The sequence below is a fragment of the Dryobates pubescens genome, chromosome 3 (genome assembly GCF_014839835.1).
Source record: "Dryobates pubescens isolate bDryPub1 chromosome 3, bDryPub1.pri, whole genome shotgun sequence".
NCBI classification, from domain to species: Eukaryota; Metazoa; Chordata; class Aves; order Piciformes; family Picidae; genus Dryobates; species Dryobates pubescens.
The window spans coordinates 43,925,700-43,943,284 of NC_071614.1; the positions used below are offsets into that span (position 1 = coordinate 43,925,700).

General features: G+C 42.0%; 2 protein-coding genes across 2 annotated transcripts in view; both read left to right on the forward strand.

Moving 5' to 3' along the window:
• The window catches only part of LOC128899913 (protocadherin Fat 4-like), a 28,650-nt gene extending 26,452 nt beyond the window's left edge, over nt 1-2,198 (forward strand). The window contains exons 28-29 of the mRNA XM_054180178.1: nt 1,307-1,462; nt 1,969-2,198. Coding sequence (XP_054036153.1) covers nt 1,307-1,462; nt 1,969-2,176 — 364 coding nt within the window. The 3' untranslated portion in view covers nt 2,177-2,198. The remainder of the gene's footprint in view (nt 1-1,306; nt 1,463-1,968) is intronic.
• A 2,609-nt stretch (nt 2,199-4,807) lies between these two features.
• Nucleotides 4,808-16,261, forward strand: AHSA2P (Putative activator of 90 kDa heat shock protein ATPase homolog 2). Its single transcript, XM_054180077.1, has 9 exons — nt 4,808-5,123; nt 5,264-5,454; nt 9,890-9,975; nt 10,570-10,684; nt 11,267-11,355; nt 11,697-11,819; nt 12,995-13,096; nt 14,314-14,365; nt 14,612-16,261. Exons 1-9 carry the CDS (start codon nt 5,044-5,046, stop codon nt 14,785-14,787), a joined length of 1,014 nt encoding a protein of 337 aa, XP_054036052.1. The 5' UTR covers nt 4,808-5,043; the 3' UTR covers nt 14,788-16,261.
• The last annotated feature ends 1,324 nt before the right edge of the window (nt 16,262-17,585 follow it).

The following is a 17,585-nucleotide window of genomic DNA, read 5'->3' on the forward strand; positions in this document are numbered from 1 at the left end:
TTTTGAAACTCTAAAGCTTATTCTGATAAAACATCTAATGATTAAAAATGTAGAGACCCTTTGAGACAGGAGTCTGACAGCCTACAGGGGAGATGGTACAGCCAGTGCCCAGCTTGATGTAGCTCAAGATAATTTGAGGGAATTCACAGGAATCCACCATATTTTTCCCTGGCATGGATTTGCCCTGGGATGATGAATGTCAGAGGTCTTTGGACTAGATGATTCTGAGAGGACTCTGTTTCTGTGATTATTTTTTTTTTAAACACCCTAGGATAACACTTTTTCACAGATAGTAGGCCAAATATACAAATGTGGAGACCGACAGGATGGAATTCACAAACCAAAGCCAACTTTGCTACAGATGAAAAATCAATCTGTGCCAAAGGAGGAGAAAAACAATGAGGATTATGAGGCTGGATTTCCCTCCTCCCTACCTTTACTGTTTATAATACCATATAGGTATCACTGCTTGTATTTATAACAACTAATGCCAAGCACGAAATGATGCCTGTGTTTCTTTGAAAAGAAACTAAATATATGACATACTACACAACATTGGTTATGAACTCTAGGGATGAAGGTTAACCCTCCCCTGCTTCAACTGCTCAGTTATGCTATTGGCACCTATCTAAGAATTTTCAGACTGTGTAAAAAAGTTATGTAGCATCTACTAACGGAAACTATCTTTGCTTACCAGAGACAAGGACAGGGTTACTTTTTCCTCACTCAATGATACCATCTTGCATTTTTATACGCTTTAATTATACTAAATATCTGCAAAGATACTACTTTCCCTGTCTGTTGTGGGTTTGAGGCACTGGGATGTCTTAAACCATAAAGCACAGACCTCCAAAGAGATAGACAGGACCCAGGAAATAGTAAATTGTTGTTCTATCCCATAATTCTGCAATCCCTTTATAGGCTGGCTTCTCTCTTCTCCTGGGAAGGTGTGAGCTCTCATCTGGTACTGGGGAGGATTTCAGGCCTATCTTTTGTCTTGAGCAGCCCAGTTAATGTTTTCTATGTAATTCTGGGCTGGTTGGGCCTAATGTAAGGAGGCATGGGGAGGAGAAAAGAGCACTTAGGGCTGGGGGGAAGTTTTCTTGGTGTGTAGTATATATTATGGATTTATGTATTCTGGATTTTATATATATTTTTTTAATACAATTCTGCATTTCTCTCTAATTATGTGAGAGCATTTTTTTTCTGTCTGCTCTTAAAACATAACCACTATAACTTAATTTCCAGAGTAAAACAATTAGTCGTTGCCCAGTTAATTCACATTTTTTTCTTAATATGATGGCAGGCTTCTGGAAGATAAACTCTCATGGAAAGTATATGTCATTGATATTCATTCCAATGAGTTGGAGAGAAAAGCAAGAAGCAGCATTGATGTAACCTATATGGAAATCATTGCTTTTGATGAGAAAAACAATGAAGTACCTGCAGAAGATTTAAAAAGGTCTGTATAGCACAGTTTGTCCTCTGGGTGTCAGAGCTATGCAGCTAGGTTTGGTTTCCCTTAAAATTATTAGTAGCTTGGATTGGACAGGTTTAGAGCAAATAACAGTTTATCTGAGATTTATCTCCAGGCTTAAATGGATTTATGAGAATTCAGAAAGCTTACATTCTTTGTTGAAAAGTAATTTTCAGAGTTTGTCAAAAACATGAATAAGGGTCTTCAAGCAAAATACATTCAAAAGTCAGCTTTAAATAAAACTGGAGCAGAAAGATTATAATTGACGTAGATTTTGCTTTTGGAATTGCAGAATGTTGATGAAAAGCATGTATTTTAGGTGTATTTTACAGTCATGACACGACAGTGGCATATTCATATAAACATCCTGTGAAGGGCAGCTGCTATCTAAACACGTAATTTCCAGACTCAACAGCTCTCCTAAACTAGTAGTAGTGGCTGGTGTTACTAATGGCGTCAGTAACGACAGCATTTTACCCTTCTGTCTTCAGAAAACTAAGAGAGCAGAACAGTGACATTGAGATGGAACTGGAGAAAATATTTTCAACGTCTGTAACTGCTGCTATAGAAGAGCCTCCTGCAGAGTCAGCGACCCCTGAGCTCATTGCAACCATCGTGCTGGGTGTTCTGCTAGCCTGCACTCTCATAGCCTTCCTGGCATACATAGTTTTCAGTACAACAAGGAACAGGTACAAATAGTTTAACAACGTAATTTAGACTTACAACTAATAAGTTTACTTTAAATGTCAACCTGAAAAATACTTCTCTGATGAATTATTGATATTTGTGTGCAGTATTGCCCAAGACTTGCTGTAAATCAGAATGCCTGGCATTGTGCTGTAGATACTGGACACACTGCACATGACTACCGCTTGGTTTCTTCTTGTGTTTGTCACACAGCAACAACAGAAACAAGTACTTTTACAAAACAGAGAAATGGGGATCACAGACATTTGAACTTTGAAGGGGGGCATAAGTAACTGTATTATACCCACATAAGTCTCCTCTAATCCCATGAATGCTGAAACCATGGGAGGTTCTGCTGCTAACTTCAGTGGCAGCAGGTCCACAAGATAGAGGAAGACAAATAGGAGGTGATTCTGTTTTTCTGCTCCACTATGGTGTGACCTTGCCTGGAATACTGCATCCAGCTCTGGAGCCCTCATCATAAGAAGAACATTAACCTGTTGGAGAGGTCCATAGGAGGACCATGAAAATGATCTGATGGCTTGGAACACCTTTCCTATGAGGACAGGCTGAGAAGGTTAGGGTTGTTCAGCCTGGAGAAGAGAAGGCTGCAAGGGAGCCTTACTGCAGCCTTTCAGTACTTAAAGAAGGTCTATAAAAAAGATGGGGATAAGATTTTTGTTGCAACAGGACAAGGAGTGATGGTTTTAAACTAAAAGAGGGGAGATTTAGACTACATACGAGTTGGGGTGGCAAAACACTGGCTCAGGTTGTGCAGAGAGCTGGCAGAAACCCCATCCCTGTGAACTAGTCCCCTGAATAATACTGAAAATAAATGTCTGTTAAGCTTACGACACAAGTGCTTCATGTTCTGTTTCTAAAACAACTGTCAAGCCAGCCATAGAAAAGAACTAATTTTATTTTCATGTATTTCTCATTTTCAGAAAGTACAATCCAGAGAATCTGGTTAAGAAGCAAGCTGAAATTGTGGAGGGAATTGACAATCCATATGCAGCTGACAAAAACGGAAGTCTGAAAGGTTTAGGGAAACTAGAGTGCGTGAATGATGCGTAAGTGGAATGCTGTTATCACAAATCTCTAAGAAACAGCATATCTAAAGTTCTAGTTTATTCTGGTAACATAGGATTTTCCTTGCATCTTTCACTAGCATATAGGTCAATTTGACGAACTCTTACAAGCTAAAACTTCCACACTTGAAGGAAGCCAGTACTTTTTTATCTTGTCTCAGAAATTACAAATTCCTACTTATTCTTTGGCAAATCATTATACAGAAAACCCCCTTCAGGATACAAGAAGCTACTTAACCATTCCCCTGGGTTAAATCCCAGTGATTTTGAGATCAGTGTGCATACTGCTCTCAGTTTTAGAGAACCTAAGATTTTTGTCACTGAACTCTTTGCAAGCTCAAGGTGTTACAAATTCTCTTAACTCTCTTTCAGGAAAAGTGAAGTAATAGCTTTTAGCAACCTGAGGAACACCAGAGGAGGTGATGCTGATAAAGACCTTCAGATGGATGAACAAGGTGATTGCCCTGAGACATTAAATTTCAACAGTGAACATGAAGAAAGTGTAGCATCTGGGAAAGCCCCCAAACCTAGCAATGTGTATGCCCAGCCTGCTGCAGAATTCACAACAAACCAGGTACTTCGCTTTCACACCATTCTTTGAATCTGAAAAGCTATTTCATCCTTGTTCAACAAATAACTGGAAGAATTGTCAAAAGTAAAGTTGGGATGTAACTAAAATGAAACAAACCCTGCCTTATGTTAAATAACAAAGATCTCTGAAGAGGAGCTGTTTTGTCTCTGATGAGAACTGTATGAGCCAGAGAATGGGGACTTCCAGCTTTTACAGAATGTGTAAGCAATCCTTATGTGCTGTTTCTAAAACCTGCAGCCTTGAAAATGATGCTTTCTTTGTAAGCTTCACGTTGTAAGATTCTTACTGCTTAGAATTAGCCTGTTCCACCCTTTCACAGCTTTCTGCCTTCATGTGTGTTGTTTTCTTGCAGGATCACTTTCTGACCGATACAAATAAAGAGTCAGCTCTTCCCTTCACACCTGATCCCTATACCACTGAAAAAGAATTGAAAGGAGTAAAATTTTCAGAAGTGGCAGTTATTTTGGATGCAGAGCCTGAAGATTTTGAGCTTGATGACGTATCTTTTCATCAGTAAGAATGCTTAAGAAAATGCCACAGAATTAAATGAGCAGTAATGACATGCGAATGCAATCTAAATTTTTAATTCTTGATCAGCCTGGAGTTTGTGCTCTAACAGAGGGACAAGAAAGGTCAACCTCCAGAATGGTCACTCTCCTTGAAGGGGTGCTCTCCTACAATCTATTTGGTTTCGTATGATAATGTGTGAAACGGCAAGCTAATAAAACCAATTCCAGCTCTGCTGCCTCGTTATTATTTTGGATTAGCTCTTAGGCATCAATCTTCCGTTTTGCTCTTTGCCGTGTCTACTTTTTGAACAGCAAAGCCTAACATTTCCTAGTTGCGTGGTGCCTTTCCTCCCGCCAGCACTGGTCAACCCCCAGAGAAGACACTCTCGTCTCAAGTCCAGCACCACCTTTGTCCCGGAGGTCCCGAGGCAGCCGGTGCCACCCCCTGGCAGCGACTCGCCGCCGGAGGAGCTCCGCAACAACTGAGAGAGGGTCCCGGTAGCTCCCTCCTTCCCTTTCCGCGGAGTATGTGTAAGGGAGGAAGGGCGGCGCTGCCTCGTCTTCCTCCTCCTCCTCCGGCAGCAGGGAGCGAGGGACGGGGGAGGGGAAGTTTCTGGTACCTTCTGCCTGGGTCGCCCGCGGGCGGAAGCGGCAGCGCTACGCTGGCGGGGCCGGGCCGGGGTCAGCGCCATGGCCAAGTGGGGACAGGGGGACCCGCGCTGGATCGTGGAGGAACGCGCGGACGCCACCAACGTCAACAACTGGCACTGGTGAGGGGCGGCGCGCGGCGCGGCCGTTACGACCGGCGGGGCTCCTGAGGCGGCGGCCCCTGGGCGGGAAGGAAGATAAAGGGGGGACATGGGGACCGCCCTGAGGGCCGGCGCTAAACGGCCCTGCTTTGCCGGTCCAGGACGGAACGGGACGCGACCAGCTGGTCGAAGAGCAAGCTGAAGGAGGTGCTGGTAGGGCTGGTGGTGGAGGGCGAGGCCGGGCGCTGCGAGATCAGCGACCTGAAGCACGTGGAAGGCGAAGCGTCCTGCAATAGCCGCAAAGGGAAACTCATATTCTTCTACGAGTGGAACCTGCGCCTCAGCTGGAAAGGTGCGGGGGGGGGGGGGGGGGGGGGGAGGGGAGGAGGGAGGCGGGCGGGTGTGAGGGGACCGGCGCGGCGGGGGGCACCTGCCAGCGCCGGCCTATGGGGGAGGGCGGTGAGGCTGTGCCTGCCCGGGCTCCTCTGAGGCGTTTGTCGGGGGCAAGCGGCCGTTCTGACCCAGGGCATCGCGGACAGCGAGGAATCGCCCAGTCTGCAGTGGGAGAGACTCCGCCAGCTTGTCGAGACTTTCATGGATGGAAGCGCAGGGACTGAGGACCCTGCATGGTGCCACCCATGGCCCCAACTTTTCGTTGGGAGATAGGCGTTAGTAAGGGTTGCCTTCGAATTTAGCGTGGTCTTGGCAAAGCTGGTTCTGCTCCTTTGCTCTGCAGTATCAGGAATGATTACTTTGGAAAGGAACTGCCTCCTTTGGGTTGACAGAACAGGAATGCTGTAGTGAGCTACAGTTAATCAGCATCGTGTGGGGATTGCAGGAGGGACATGGGCCTGGACGCTAATAAACATGTAGTTTTAAATAGTCTTGAAACAGTAGCTTGTCGGTTTTCCTCCTTCACCCATTTTTTGGTACCACACGCGTTTCTTAGCATTATTTTAACAGCGCATCAGCACAGCATTACTTCTCTTGCTCTGCAAGAAGTAAATTCTTCGGTTGAGGTGAGATGCTCAGGTTGGCTCTAGTTCCCCGGCGTGCACAGATTGCAGCTGTGTGCTTAACGCATGTATGTAGATAGCAGGAATCAGGAGAAACTAAGAAATGTAAAAGTGCACGTATTTAAAAAAAAAAAGTGTCGTTTGCACTGAGGGTAATGAATTACATGAATTAAAAACTGTTCAGTGGGAAACTAGAAACGATTCTTGATTATTTAGAAGATCATGGTCCTACCCCTGCATTTTTGTTGTGTTGCATCTGCTTGCAGCCCCAGCTCCTGGAGGTTCATCTTCAGCTCTGCTTGTTCTGTGGCAAGCTCTTTATTTGTAGACTGACTTGATAATATTTTGGTAATAAATCCAGGAGTTATTTCCATTTATTGCATGCTTAAATTTGATGGCAAATAATGGACCATCTCTTGCACTGGAGTAAGAAGCAGGGAGAGCTGATTAAAAGTGTCTGGATATGTTAATGCCAAATGACAGGCTGTTCTTCCCCAGAATTCTGCATTTATTTCTCAGGCCTGAGCCGTTACTGTAGGAGGGAATGCCAAGGGCCATACTTCATTTTCCCTCTTACTTCGTGTGCCCCAAACCAGAACTGTAGTCTCTGAATCAGTGTTTCACGTAACCCTTTAAACTGCTTTAGTAGTTCTCCTTTTTCGTGGTACCCTTTCCAGTGCAGCTGTTCATGATTATGTTTTTCCTCATTTGACTGGAACATGAGTGTTTATTTATATGCTGAGGTCATTACACCTATTGGAACAGATTTGGACCCAAAGTCGTCTTCTGCAATAACAGGGACTGAAAGAATTACTATTATTTATTTTTAATTGTGTTGATAATTACCTACTTAAGTGTTACAGATGTCTTAAAATCTAAGAAGGTATTTAAAATGGTGATCTAAATGTTAACAGAGAGGAAGGCAGGCAAACATTATATACTCTTGTGCAGTTTGTATAGTGTAGTTTAAATAATGGTAATCAGAGTAATTTTAAGATCAGCTAAAATCATCTAGGTTTTGAACACTAGTTTATTTTTTGCTGGGGTTTTTGGTTTGTTTTATTTCCATTTATAAAGCTTAGAAGTAGGCAGGTGCAGTGTTTGGCTTAGTTTTCTATACAAAGTCTTTCCAAATCCTTTTTCCTCTGCTAAGTCTTTATGCTTTGAAGTGTTTAACTATGGATAATTAATTGCATTAGGTACATTGCTCAGTTCTATGTTGCACTGAGTGGATGATGTCTTTGAAAGCTTTAAAGGAGTTTGCTACTACACAGTGAAATTCTAAGAGCTGAAGCTGATGGTTTTTTGTCTAAATTTGGTAGCCATCATTTTGTGTGTTTTCTGAGAGAGTTTAGACAGACTGAGCTGCTAAAAACATTGATTGCTGTAATTACTTTCTTTTACAAGTCTTCTAGGATAACTGGGGGTTCAAACTATGATACATAAAGACAAGATGATATAAATGCTGAAATTTCCATCTGGACCAATGCTGGAAAAACATTGCCTGTAGCAATTCAGGTTACAGAGCAACATGAAAGTGAGGAACTAAGGGAACTTAATGGTACTGAAGTTGAACAAAATGTCCATTCTGTTATTTTCCTGAAGATGTAGTGAGGCTTTTAATGTATTACTCTGTGTTTTGATGGACACTTGATGAAAACTGCTGTATTTCCTTTTAAAACTTGGGTAATTCAACACTGGGTCCATAGGTAGGTCTTTCAGCCGTGTGCTTTCTTTGCTGATTGGCTAAAATGCTGGATTGGCTGGAAATGAAGAAATAATTATTCCATAGGTCTGTAACTGGAGTTCCATGGGATCAAAACAAATAATGTGTTTGTTTATCACAAGGGAATAGCTTTGTTGGTGTTACAGTGATGCTAAGAATGCAAAGCTGTACCAACATTCTGTCTGTGTAACACTCAATACTCAGCTCTGTCTGTTAGCTGGTTGGGCTTTGGTGTCCAGCACAGATTTCCATCTGCATTAATCCCTTGGGCAACACATTTGTTTACGTTTTTTATGAATTAAAATGTGTTGTTGGGCCTGTGTTACTTGGGAATCTTTATTGTAAATGTTGTGAAAATTGTTAATAAGAGTAGGTGAATGGATGGAAGTCAGGTTTTTGTTTTGCTCCTAAAAGTCTAGTTTCTGCATGCTTGCCCTTCATTTTGGGGAAGAGTAGCTGAAAATCAGATTTGTTTCACTACCTGCAAAGATAATGCTTTGTGTTTTGGTGTGTAATAATGCTGGAGCTGGAAGAAAGCAGTAAAGAGAAAATTAAGATGGCTGCATGTGATTTGTGTTGGGCCCGGAAGTGTTTTAGCAGTTGTAATTAACTGGTTCACATGGCCTTGTACTTGAGCTAGCAGGTTATCCTGGGAGACTTTGAGAAGCCTAAGAGAGGTCTTCTGGTATAACCTTTCTCTGTGTGGATGTGGGTGTCTGCTTCTGAACTAACAGACTTTGCATATTGCGCTGTGCTGTATTGACTTAGATGCTGGCTAGGAGGAGATCTTTGCTCTGTATTTTTGTGTACTAACCTTTGTTTGCTCTTTTTGTTGCTAAGAAGCATCAAGGCCTTTGTGTACTTCACTGGGATCTTGGCCTGTAGCACCTGGCATTATACCCCTGTGTAGTGCTCCATTAATAATGTGGTGGTTGTAGTTCAGTAGGTGGATCTAGGCAGCCCCATTGGAGGAGGGAGTCCAGAAGAATCCTACACCTGCTTTCAAGATAATTCCTCTCCTGCAGTCATATGTAACCACGGGTTGTTTGTATGTTAGAGTTTTGCTGACAGACCGATAAGTCGTCTTGTTCTCTGTGTTTTGGCACCTCAGCTAATAAATGAAGGATAACTCGATTTGGGATAAAAGTGCTTGTTTCTGTTACTGCTTTCTAAAGAGATTTTAACATGATTACATACTGAATTAATTTAAACAACTAACCCCTTTTGCAGGCGAGGGGAAGAAGTCTTCAGTGTAATAAAAAAAGACCACAAAAAAAGGTGTCAGAACTGAAACTCAGTGTTTTCACTGTAAGTTCAGAGGCAGAGAAGTACAGTAGAGGGTTTATAGCCCAGGCTGAGCGAGTTAGAGCTGTAAGGTCAGTGATAGTGGATGGCCTTTGCCCTGGAGAATGCAGAAGGGAAGAGTCATTTGTGTTTGTGTAAAGTTTTTGTAGTGTGTACAGGGATTACTGGCAGTTTGCAGTAAAGTTGTTAAGAGTGAGAATGTGTATTACAAACAACTTGCATGTGAAGTTTCCTATTTCTGAAAAATTTCAGCTGTGCACCTGTCCATTATACATCCTTATGTTCTATGGTAACATGCCTGCCTGTATGTTGGGAGCTTTTCAGCTATTCAAGGAAGAATAGTTAGCATTCTAGGGAGCTTCTAAATAAAAGGCAGTTGAGGGAGAGGAGGAGACTGTTTCTCCCCATCACACTTCTCGATTCACATCCTGTGTAAGTGGAGAGCATTGGAACGGGTAACAGTGGGGGAGCAGTAGCAGAAGGGTAGCGTAGACTGTGCTGTGTGAGATGTACCTCTGTGCATGTGCGTACCTTAATGCATCTATACAGGAAACTGAGAATAGTTTACTGTGACAGTACTGTGACACGTTTCAGAGTTCTAGTTGCTATTCTCTTAAATAAGATTCCAGGCAACTTGCTTCAAGTAATGCTTTTACACAACTGATTTCCAAGTATAAAACTCTTGCTATGGGGGAAATAGTTTTTAATAATGCATTTAAGAATTCATTATGTTAATACAGGTACAGTGAAAGAGTCTGGTGAGAAACATAAGGGATCTGTTGAAATTCCTAACCTGTCAGAAGAAAATGAGGTAGATGATACAGAGGTAGGTGTGAAATACTGGTATGGCTATATAGGTTCAGAATTCTTAAATAAAGCATTAATCAACATATGAGCATCATGTTTTGATTTGTTCTGTAATTAAGTGTGATAATTACACTTGGATAGTTTATTTAGTGATTTGGGGTTTTGTACTTGGAATAATGACTTACCTCTGTTCTCAAATTTACCTACCAAGAATGTTCACAATTTTCTTTGCTAATTACTATCTGTGATGATATATTAACTATAAATTTGATAAGAACTCTGCTTTTTGTAGCCTTAAATAAAAACCAAAACCAACACCAAACAAAAAACCACAAGCAGTGCCCGAACCTAAGAAGTTACGGAATCTCCTTCTTGGTTGTCTCACAAATGATACTGTGGCTTCCATGTTCCTCAGCCTCTGCTGTGTGGTAGGCAACTCTGTTCTTAGTTGATGAACTTGACTTGTTTTTAACAAAGGTAGGGTAAACTGAGAAGATCATGAACTTGAAAGTGCAGAAAATAGCAAAGAAAGCCAAAATAGTCTCCTTATTTGCTGGAACCCAAAGGGCTCATGTTTAGATGCTTCTTAGATCTTGCAATTTTGTGTTTCTAGATAAATGTTAGCAAAAAGAAAGGGGAAGGTGATGTTCTGAAGGAGCTCATGAGAACTGAAGGAACCACAAAAGTCAGAGAGGCCCTGAGAGATTATCTGAAAGCACTTAAAACAGGTAAATTAAACCAGTGTGCTAGGTATGTTTTTATGTTTATTGCTTTCTTGAACATGTGTAACACACTGACTGCTCCTTGGGTTTATATGGGCTTTATTTTCAGTTGTCACAGCTGAATTATAGTAACTTAGTCCTACCAGTCTAAATCTTTATTGCTGTCAAAAATGGCAGCATCCAGACAGTTCTGTGGCTACCCAGAACCTGTCTGCTGTGTGACACGTGCTGACCACAGGGGCACTGTGAGGCATAAAGGCTAACTGGCTGGCTACAGCAAAGCAACACCTAACTCTCAGCTGGTCGCTTCTCTGCTGCACTGTTCAGAAGTTTATGGAGAGATTGCATTCCTTCAGTGGCAGATGGTAGTAGTTGTGGGTCAGGTAATTTTGGAAAGCTGGTGTTTTTAAGGGAAATTGCTGTTAATAAAAACGTATGGGTAAGGTGGGGAAACTGAATTGGAGCTCTGTGTCTTGCTCCATGCTCCCATTCCCCTCAGTTCTGGCCAGTAGTTTTCATTAGATATGTCAGTATCAGGGTGGTGGTACAGCTCAATTTCAGACTGAAAAGTGCTTTTCTTCATTACAGAGTTTACCATGGGGATGATTCTGCCAACAAAAGGTACTGTTGGTCAGGAGCTGGCCTCTGAGCAGAAACTAAGTGGGAACACTGTGCACGTAAGTTGGCTTTAAGTGTTGGGGTTGCCATAAATACAGTCCCTACAGGTTTTGCTGTGGCAACAACTACCTATTCCTGTGATTACTTTTGGGGTAGAACTGCTACCTTATTGCGGTGAGCAGGGCCTGTCATACTGAGACGACCCCTCACAGATTGGGCACTTAGTTCTTTCATGTAGTGTAGTGAATCCTGATTAATAATACTGTTAAATAAAAACGGGAGTTTGCTGTGTGATTAACCTGTATTCACAACGCAGATTTTACAAATGCACATGTAACATTCCAGAACCTTTAAGTATTTGATCTTGTACTCATTCATGTGAGTGTCTTTTGCTTTGCAGGATTCTGTTTCACCACAATCTCTGGATCCAGTTGGTGTAAAAATTCCAACAGTGAAGATACTGATGAAACAAATCTTCAATTCCCCAGCAGAGGAACTCTATCGTATCTTCACAACTAAGGAAGTGAGTGATACTTTCTATAGGTGATACAACTCAGTGTATCCAAATAGCTGTGTAAGAGATGTGCCACATTCACATCATCAGGTACAGGTAATACTTCTTATGTATATTAAATGGAGACATGTGACCATCCAGGAACCGAAGGCTTCATGAGCTGCCCTTACCTTCAAGTACTTGTAGTTCTAATTGTCATCATTTGTTCTTCAAGCCTTGCTGTATAGTGTCACCCTTTAAGCCACTGAGGAGTTTCAGTGGTAAAAACACAAAAGCAGTGGACAGTGGCTGAGGCTGTGTGTCAGTTTGGTCTCCTGCCAAGAAACAATGGCTGGGGAGCTGACCTGGTTGGTGAGTTCTTAGAATAGCAAGCAGAAAGCACTAGAAGGTGACAGTAGGATCATCCTATTGTTACCTTTTTAATGAGAGCTTACCCGTGTGGCTTAGACCTTGTTTTTTGTTGTTTTCCTTTTTTTGTTGCCTTTTTTTTTCCCCAAGTTGTCACCTTATTATGAAGAAAAGCCAACTAAATAAGGCAAAGTTACATATTTATGTAGTTTGTATGCAGTTCCATCACACTCTTCTTTGATAGTTGGAAACAGCTTAGCTTTTTTAATGTAGATAGCATTCAGGAGTCTGCAGCGCTCGGTGACAGCACTGGTGTTAGCCACAGATTACAGCTTAATGAGATTAACTATGATACTATATGCATACAGGATACTCGCTATAAAATTACTGACTTGGGGGTTGTGCCCTTCAAAGGAACCTGGGCTGGTATTGGAGGCAGTTAAAATCACAATCCTGGTGCTACCTGTGGGTAACAGCAATGGCTCGCACTAGCTTGTGTGCCTTCCCTCCTCCAGCTGCTGTTCTGCCCTCTCATTTCCAAATCATCAGCAGCAAATCACACCTATGTATGGATCATCTTGCACAGGTGGCCAGAGTCCTCACTGGTCTGTTTCCCACTCCAGGATTTCCAGCATTTATATTCTCATTTTATTACCTCAGTGGCCTCTGCTACTACCACAGCCCTGAGTAAAATGGAAAGCCCGATTAGTGCTTGAAGCCTCTTCTGTGTATTATTGCAGTTTAGTTACAGATCTCCCTTGCATCACAACATGGTGTGTCCTGTATGTGTCAAGATGTAAAGTTAGCTGCCTTATGTTGTACTTGTGTTTTGATAGGCGGTACAGAAGTTTTCTAAGTGTCCTGCTGTGATTGAACCTGAGAAAGGAGGCAAACTTCAGATGTTTGATGGCTGCGTCAATGGTGAATATGCAGAACTGGTAAAAAGCTCCCACGTTGCACTTGAAAAATGGGGAGGGGGTGTTGGCTTAAAAAGCAGCACAAGCCTGTGACAGTTCAGCTTCTCTAATGCATATTCAGTTCCTATGTTTCAATGCCAAAATTATTAAATTATTATATTATGTGATGTTTCTTTCCCATTGGAAGGGCAGGCACTGACTACACCAGAGTGCTTGTGCTGGGAAGAAAACTCTCATCCTTTTTTACTAGGAGTGAGAAAAAGCAGGTTTAAGGTTTATCTCCCAAATGCCTGTCAGTTCTACCTGTATCTAGGGAAATAATTTCTGGTGAATTCAGGGCAAATGTTACACTATCCCCATCTGAGTACTTTTGCAAATAGAAAGGAAAATTGATAATTTGAGTTCAGCTCCTTTTTTGAAAACTCTGAAACCATTTTCACAGTTGCTGAGCTTCAGACACATCCATCCAGATGACAGGCAGAAAAGATCACTAACAATTGGACAATTTTTAGAGAAGCAAAGACCTGGAAAATGGGATTCTCTGTTCAACATAACAAAACTTGTTGCTGACTCTAGAAGGGGCTCAGTCTGGAACCGAACACACTGCTGCACTGCTACACCTCAGCTTGGCTCTTTAGCCAAGTAATACCCCATTATGGATGCTGAGGGAAGTCAGTTGTTTTCACCAACCTTTGCAATTAAATCAGGAGCTGTTCAGATTATGTAGTCAAAATGTAAATGTAATGGCTTATTGAACACAATGAGCCTGATTTAGATTACACAACAGCTGACCTAATGCTTCTGCTGAGGCAGTACCTCTTCTGCTCATGAGCTGTTGTAAGGCTGCAAATTTTTTCTATGCAGTACTGCCCAACTTTTACACTCAAGGACATCAGGGGCATATTCTTATCATGCTTACACATTTCTGAGGTGACCATGTGACTCTTACTGTTGCCCATCTGAAGGTCTGTGAGAAACCCAACGTGTTGCTTAGTTAAGGAATCAGCCTGACCTTTCCCACAGACAAAACAAAACAGTGGAATGGAGTAAGCTGGTGGAAAGTTTATTGAAAAAAACAACCAACCACAAAGGAGAACCAGTCTTGGTATTGCTTACAAGCGTGTGTATTATTACCTAAGATAATGCTCCTCTCCTTGTTTTTCAGGGGAGAATTAGCATTGAGTCATAATGTGAATTATCTCAAATGCCCACTGCAAGAACCTTTTATCTTCTTACAGGTCCCAAGTCAAAGAATTGTCCTGAAGTGGAGGTGTAGAAGCTGGCCTGATGGTGAGTCTTTTTGAGGAGCTCTCTCTGACAAGTGTAGCTTCTATTAGAAGAAACAAACATGATAGGTGTTGCTATCTGAAAGCTAACTCAGACTGTGTTCCTTGGAGAACAGGCCAACGTCCAGAGCAGGTCTCATCTGTGAAAAGAGGCTTTTTTCAGACACAGGCAAAACCAGATAGGAAATGAGTAACAACTATAACCTGTTAAAAACCACTTCACTGAAATGTCCTGTTTTATTTCTTTCAGAGCATTATGCAACAGTTTCCTTAAATTTCAAGGATATGGCTCTGCAGACAGAACTGCAATTGGAGTGTAAAGGCGTGCCTGTCTCTCACGAAGACAGTACCAGACAATGTTGGAAGCAGCAGTATTTTGAAGAAATCCATACCTTACTGCAGCAGTCCCAAGCCAGCATGGAATGATAGCAGCACTGCAGTTTTATTAGGGCATTACTTTTTATACTTTATTAACATTTGGTTTTATAAAAAAAGTAATTTATTTGTGGGAAGAATAAAGAACCACTTCTATCCTACTGTATATAATTTAAGCTTTATTTATGGATTTGTCAATGAGGTGGCAAGTAAGGCAGACTGTGTGTATAAAGGGCTTGCGTGAGACAGCTTCAGTGTAATGGCGATTCAGCTACAGTAAGGTACCATCGTAGGTAGGTTAAGTTACACGAATCAGTAGGAAGCATTTGCTGTTCTTTAATATTCTGTGTATGAAGTGGCAAAATTAAAGCCTTCTTGGAGATGGGGTTCTTACCAGAGGTAAACTGAAAGGGATTATAAAACTGCTGAAATATTAGCTATTCAGGGAAATATGGGGGATAAGCCTTGTTAAATATGTCTTAAGGTTGCTTTAACTACAGACTGAGTTGGCTTCTTTTTAGGGAAAGATAATTTATGATGTCATGTAATTCTGGTTGATATGAGGGTTACCACTATCCACTATTAAGACTGCATGCATTGTGCTCCCTTACTTGACCTCAGTGTGACAATTACTTTGGAAGGAACAAACAGTAATAATACTGCTTCTTCTGCCATTCTGTAAACCTTCCATTTGAATCATGTATGGCACTTTGCAATATTGCAGCTCAGATTAAAGTGAGCAGCTGTTTGGTAGAGAAACAGGAGTGAGGTTGAAGTATTGAAAGAAAGAGTCGCTAGCAAGGAGAGGGGTTAGCAAGGATAACTCAGTTTTCCAATACTTTGTTACAAGTGTATGAATTAAATATGCCATTTAAAACAAATTGACCAAAAAAGGGCAAGCTGCTTTTGGAAACTCTGGTCAGCTCAATAAAGTACCTGGTTTATACATAGCTTCTCTCCATTCATTGATACTAAGTATAGCTAAAGGACTGTGTATACGTTTTTTTGTTTTCACAGGAGGCCAGCACATGGCACTCTTACTGCACACAAACTTCTATCACCCAGAAGGCAGGGATGTGCTTCTCTCTTCTACAGAAAAGGCTTACCCCAAGATGTTTGCAGTCAGTTACCCACTTTGAAGTGAGGTGAGGTTTGTTGTAACAAGACCAGGCATCTCACAGTGACAGGATGGACAGACAGACTGCTTACCAAGAATGGCATGACTTGTGTTTTAGGTGTCAAGAGGGTGGAGAACAACCTCTTGAGAAACATGATGTTCTATCATCTTTGTTTTGTAAGTCACCTTTTCTGATAAATGTTCAAGGAGGAAGTGTGTAACATGTTAAGTGCAGAAATGATTTAGTGTATTGGCTGACAAAGGGGGCAATCCTTAAAAATAGAAAATCTAGGTTCAGGAAGGGATCAGGCTAAGCAGTTCTGTGTGCAGACCATAGTAAGAGGCTCTTGTGACAATTACTATCTGAGAGCAGACTGTTAAATCTATTCACAGGTTTGTTCAAGCAGCGTATCCTACAGCCCTGGTACTTTGGGAAGGAAGTGGGCCAGTTTTCCTTCAAAACCTTTCCATCTGAGGGTGACAAGTGCCCACTACTTGTATGCTTTGCTAGTTTGAATTTTCTTGTCTCTTCCTCTATCAGGAGTAAGCAGCCAGACCAATTGCTAATAAGTGTTAAAAAAGAAGTGACTGACTTGTGTTCCGAGCATTGTGCCACTCGTCTCCAGGTGTGGGACAGTCACGACCCCCACAAAACCTTGCAGCTGCTTCTGTGAGGTCCAAGCCTGCGCAAGGAGGAACAGCCCCAGGCAGGCCTCACTTCCTCCTTGAGGAAAGGACAGTGATGACACATCTTCTTTAAGTATTCTTGCTCTGTCATGCCTGGACAGTTTTAAGTTTGATAATATATACAAGCTTGCTAAAGTTAAAAGACATGAAGTACCTACCATGTCACCCTGCCTGTAGCCAGCCTGGTGTATGTGATGGGCAGACAGCTTTATGCCTCCAGACAGCCCCTGTTGCTGGTCCTTGCAGGCAAAGAAAGGGCATCTTCTCTTTTTGCCACACCAGCACTTCTGCGCTCTTCCCATCTTCACTGTATGCACTGCAACTTGGCTAACTTAGTACTGTGCTGCCAACCATTTCTGCACACAGTATTTTAGAACTAAGAAAAATCAAAGAGAAGTTCATTTTGCAGTATCACATTTTAGCAGGTGGCCTTCAGGGGGATTTCTCATGCTATCAGCCAGCCATAGCATAAAGGGGGCAATCACCGTCTTGGAGAGGCAAAGCAATTTATTCTTGAGTTGTAAAAATTGCTCATAGACTCTGCAAGAATTTAATAAAACACTACTGATTATCCTCAGCCCTTGAGCCAGATGGAGCAGTGTTAGAAATTGCGTCACTTACTAACAGTTTGATGACACAAAAATGTGCAACAAAATGAGAGGAAACAAACTACACGTTTGCTACTAAGTAGGTCCCTGTGAAGGGCTCCCTATCCTGAAATTTCCCCAATATAGCAAAAGAGCAGACAAGAGTGGAGACAGATGGAGGTGGTTTATGGGGAATATGCTACCATTTATTGGAATTCCTGTGTTTTAGGGACCACTGACAAGCACAGCAGACATTCCATGGGTAGCAAGCAGTATGACAAAAGTGACAGAGAGGAAAGACAGTTCTGTGATGTAGTGCTTGTCTTAACTACATGGTCTCTGAGAAAGCCAAAAGGAAAGATAATTACATATGAAAGCCTTGTAAGGCTATACCTAAAAATCAGTATGGAGCATTATCTTGACAGTGTGAGTCCATGAGGTGAGGGCTGGCTGAGGGG

Coding starts and splice junctions, on each gene's coding strand:
- AHSA2P (XM_054180077.1), top strand. CDS start 5,044: ATGGCCAAGTGGGGACAGGGGGACCCGCGCTGGATCGTGGAGGAACGC. Junction 9,976..10,569: donor ATGAGGTAGATGATACAGAG/GTAGGTGTGAAA, acceptor TTGTGTTTCTAG/ATAAATGTTAGCAAAAAGAA. Junction 11,820..12,994: donor GTATCTTCACAACTAAGGAA/GTGAGTGATACT, acceptor GTGTTTTGATAG/GCGGTACAGAAGTTTTCTAA.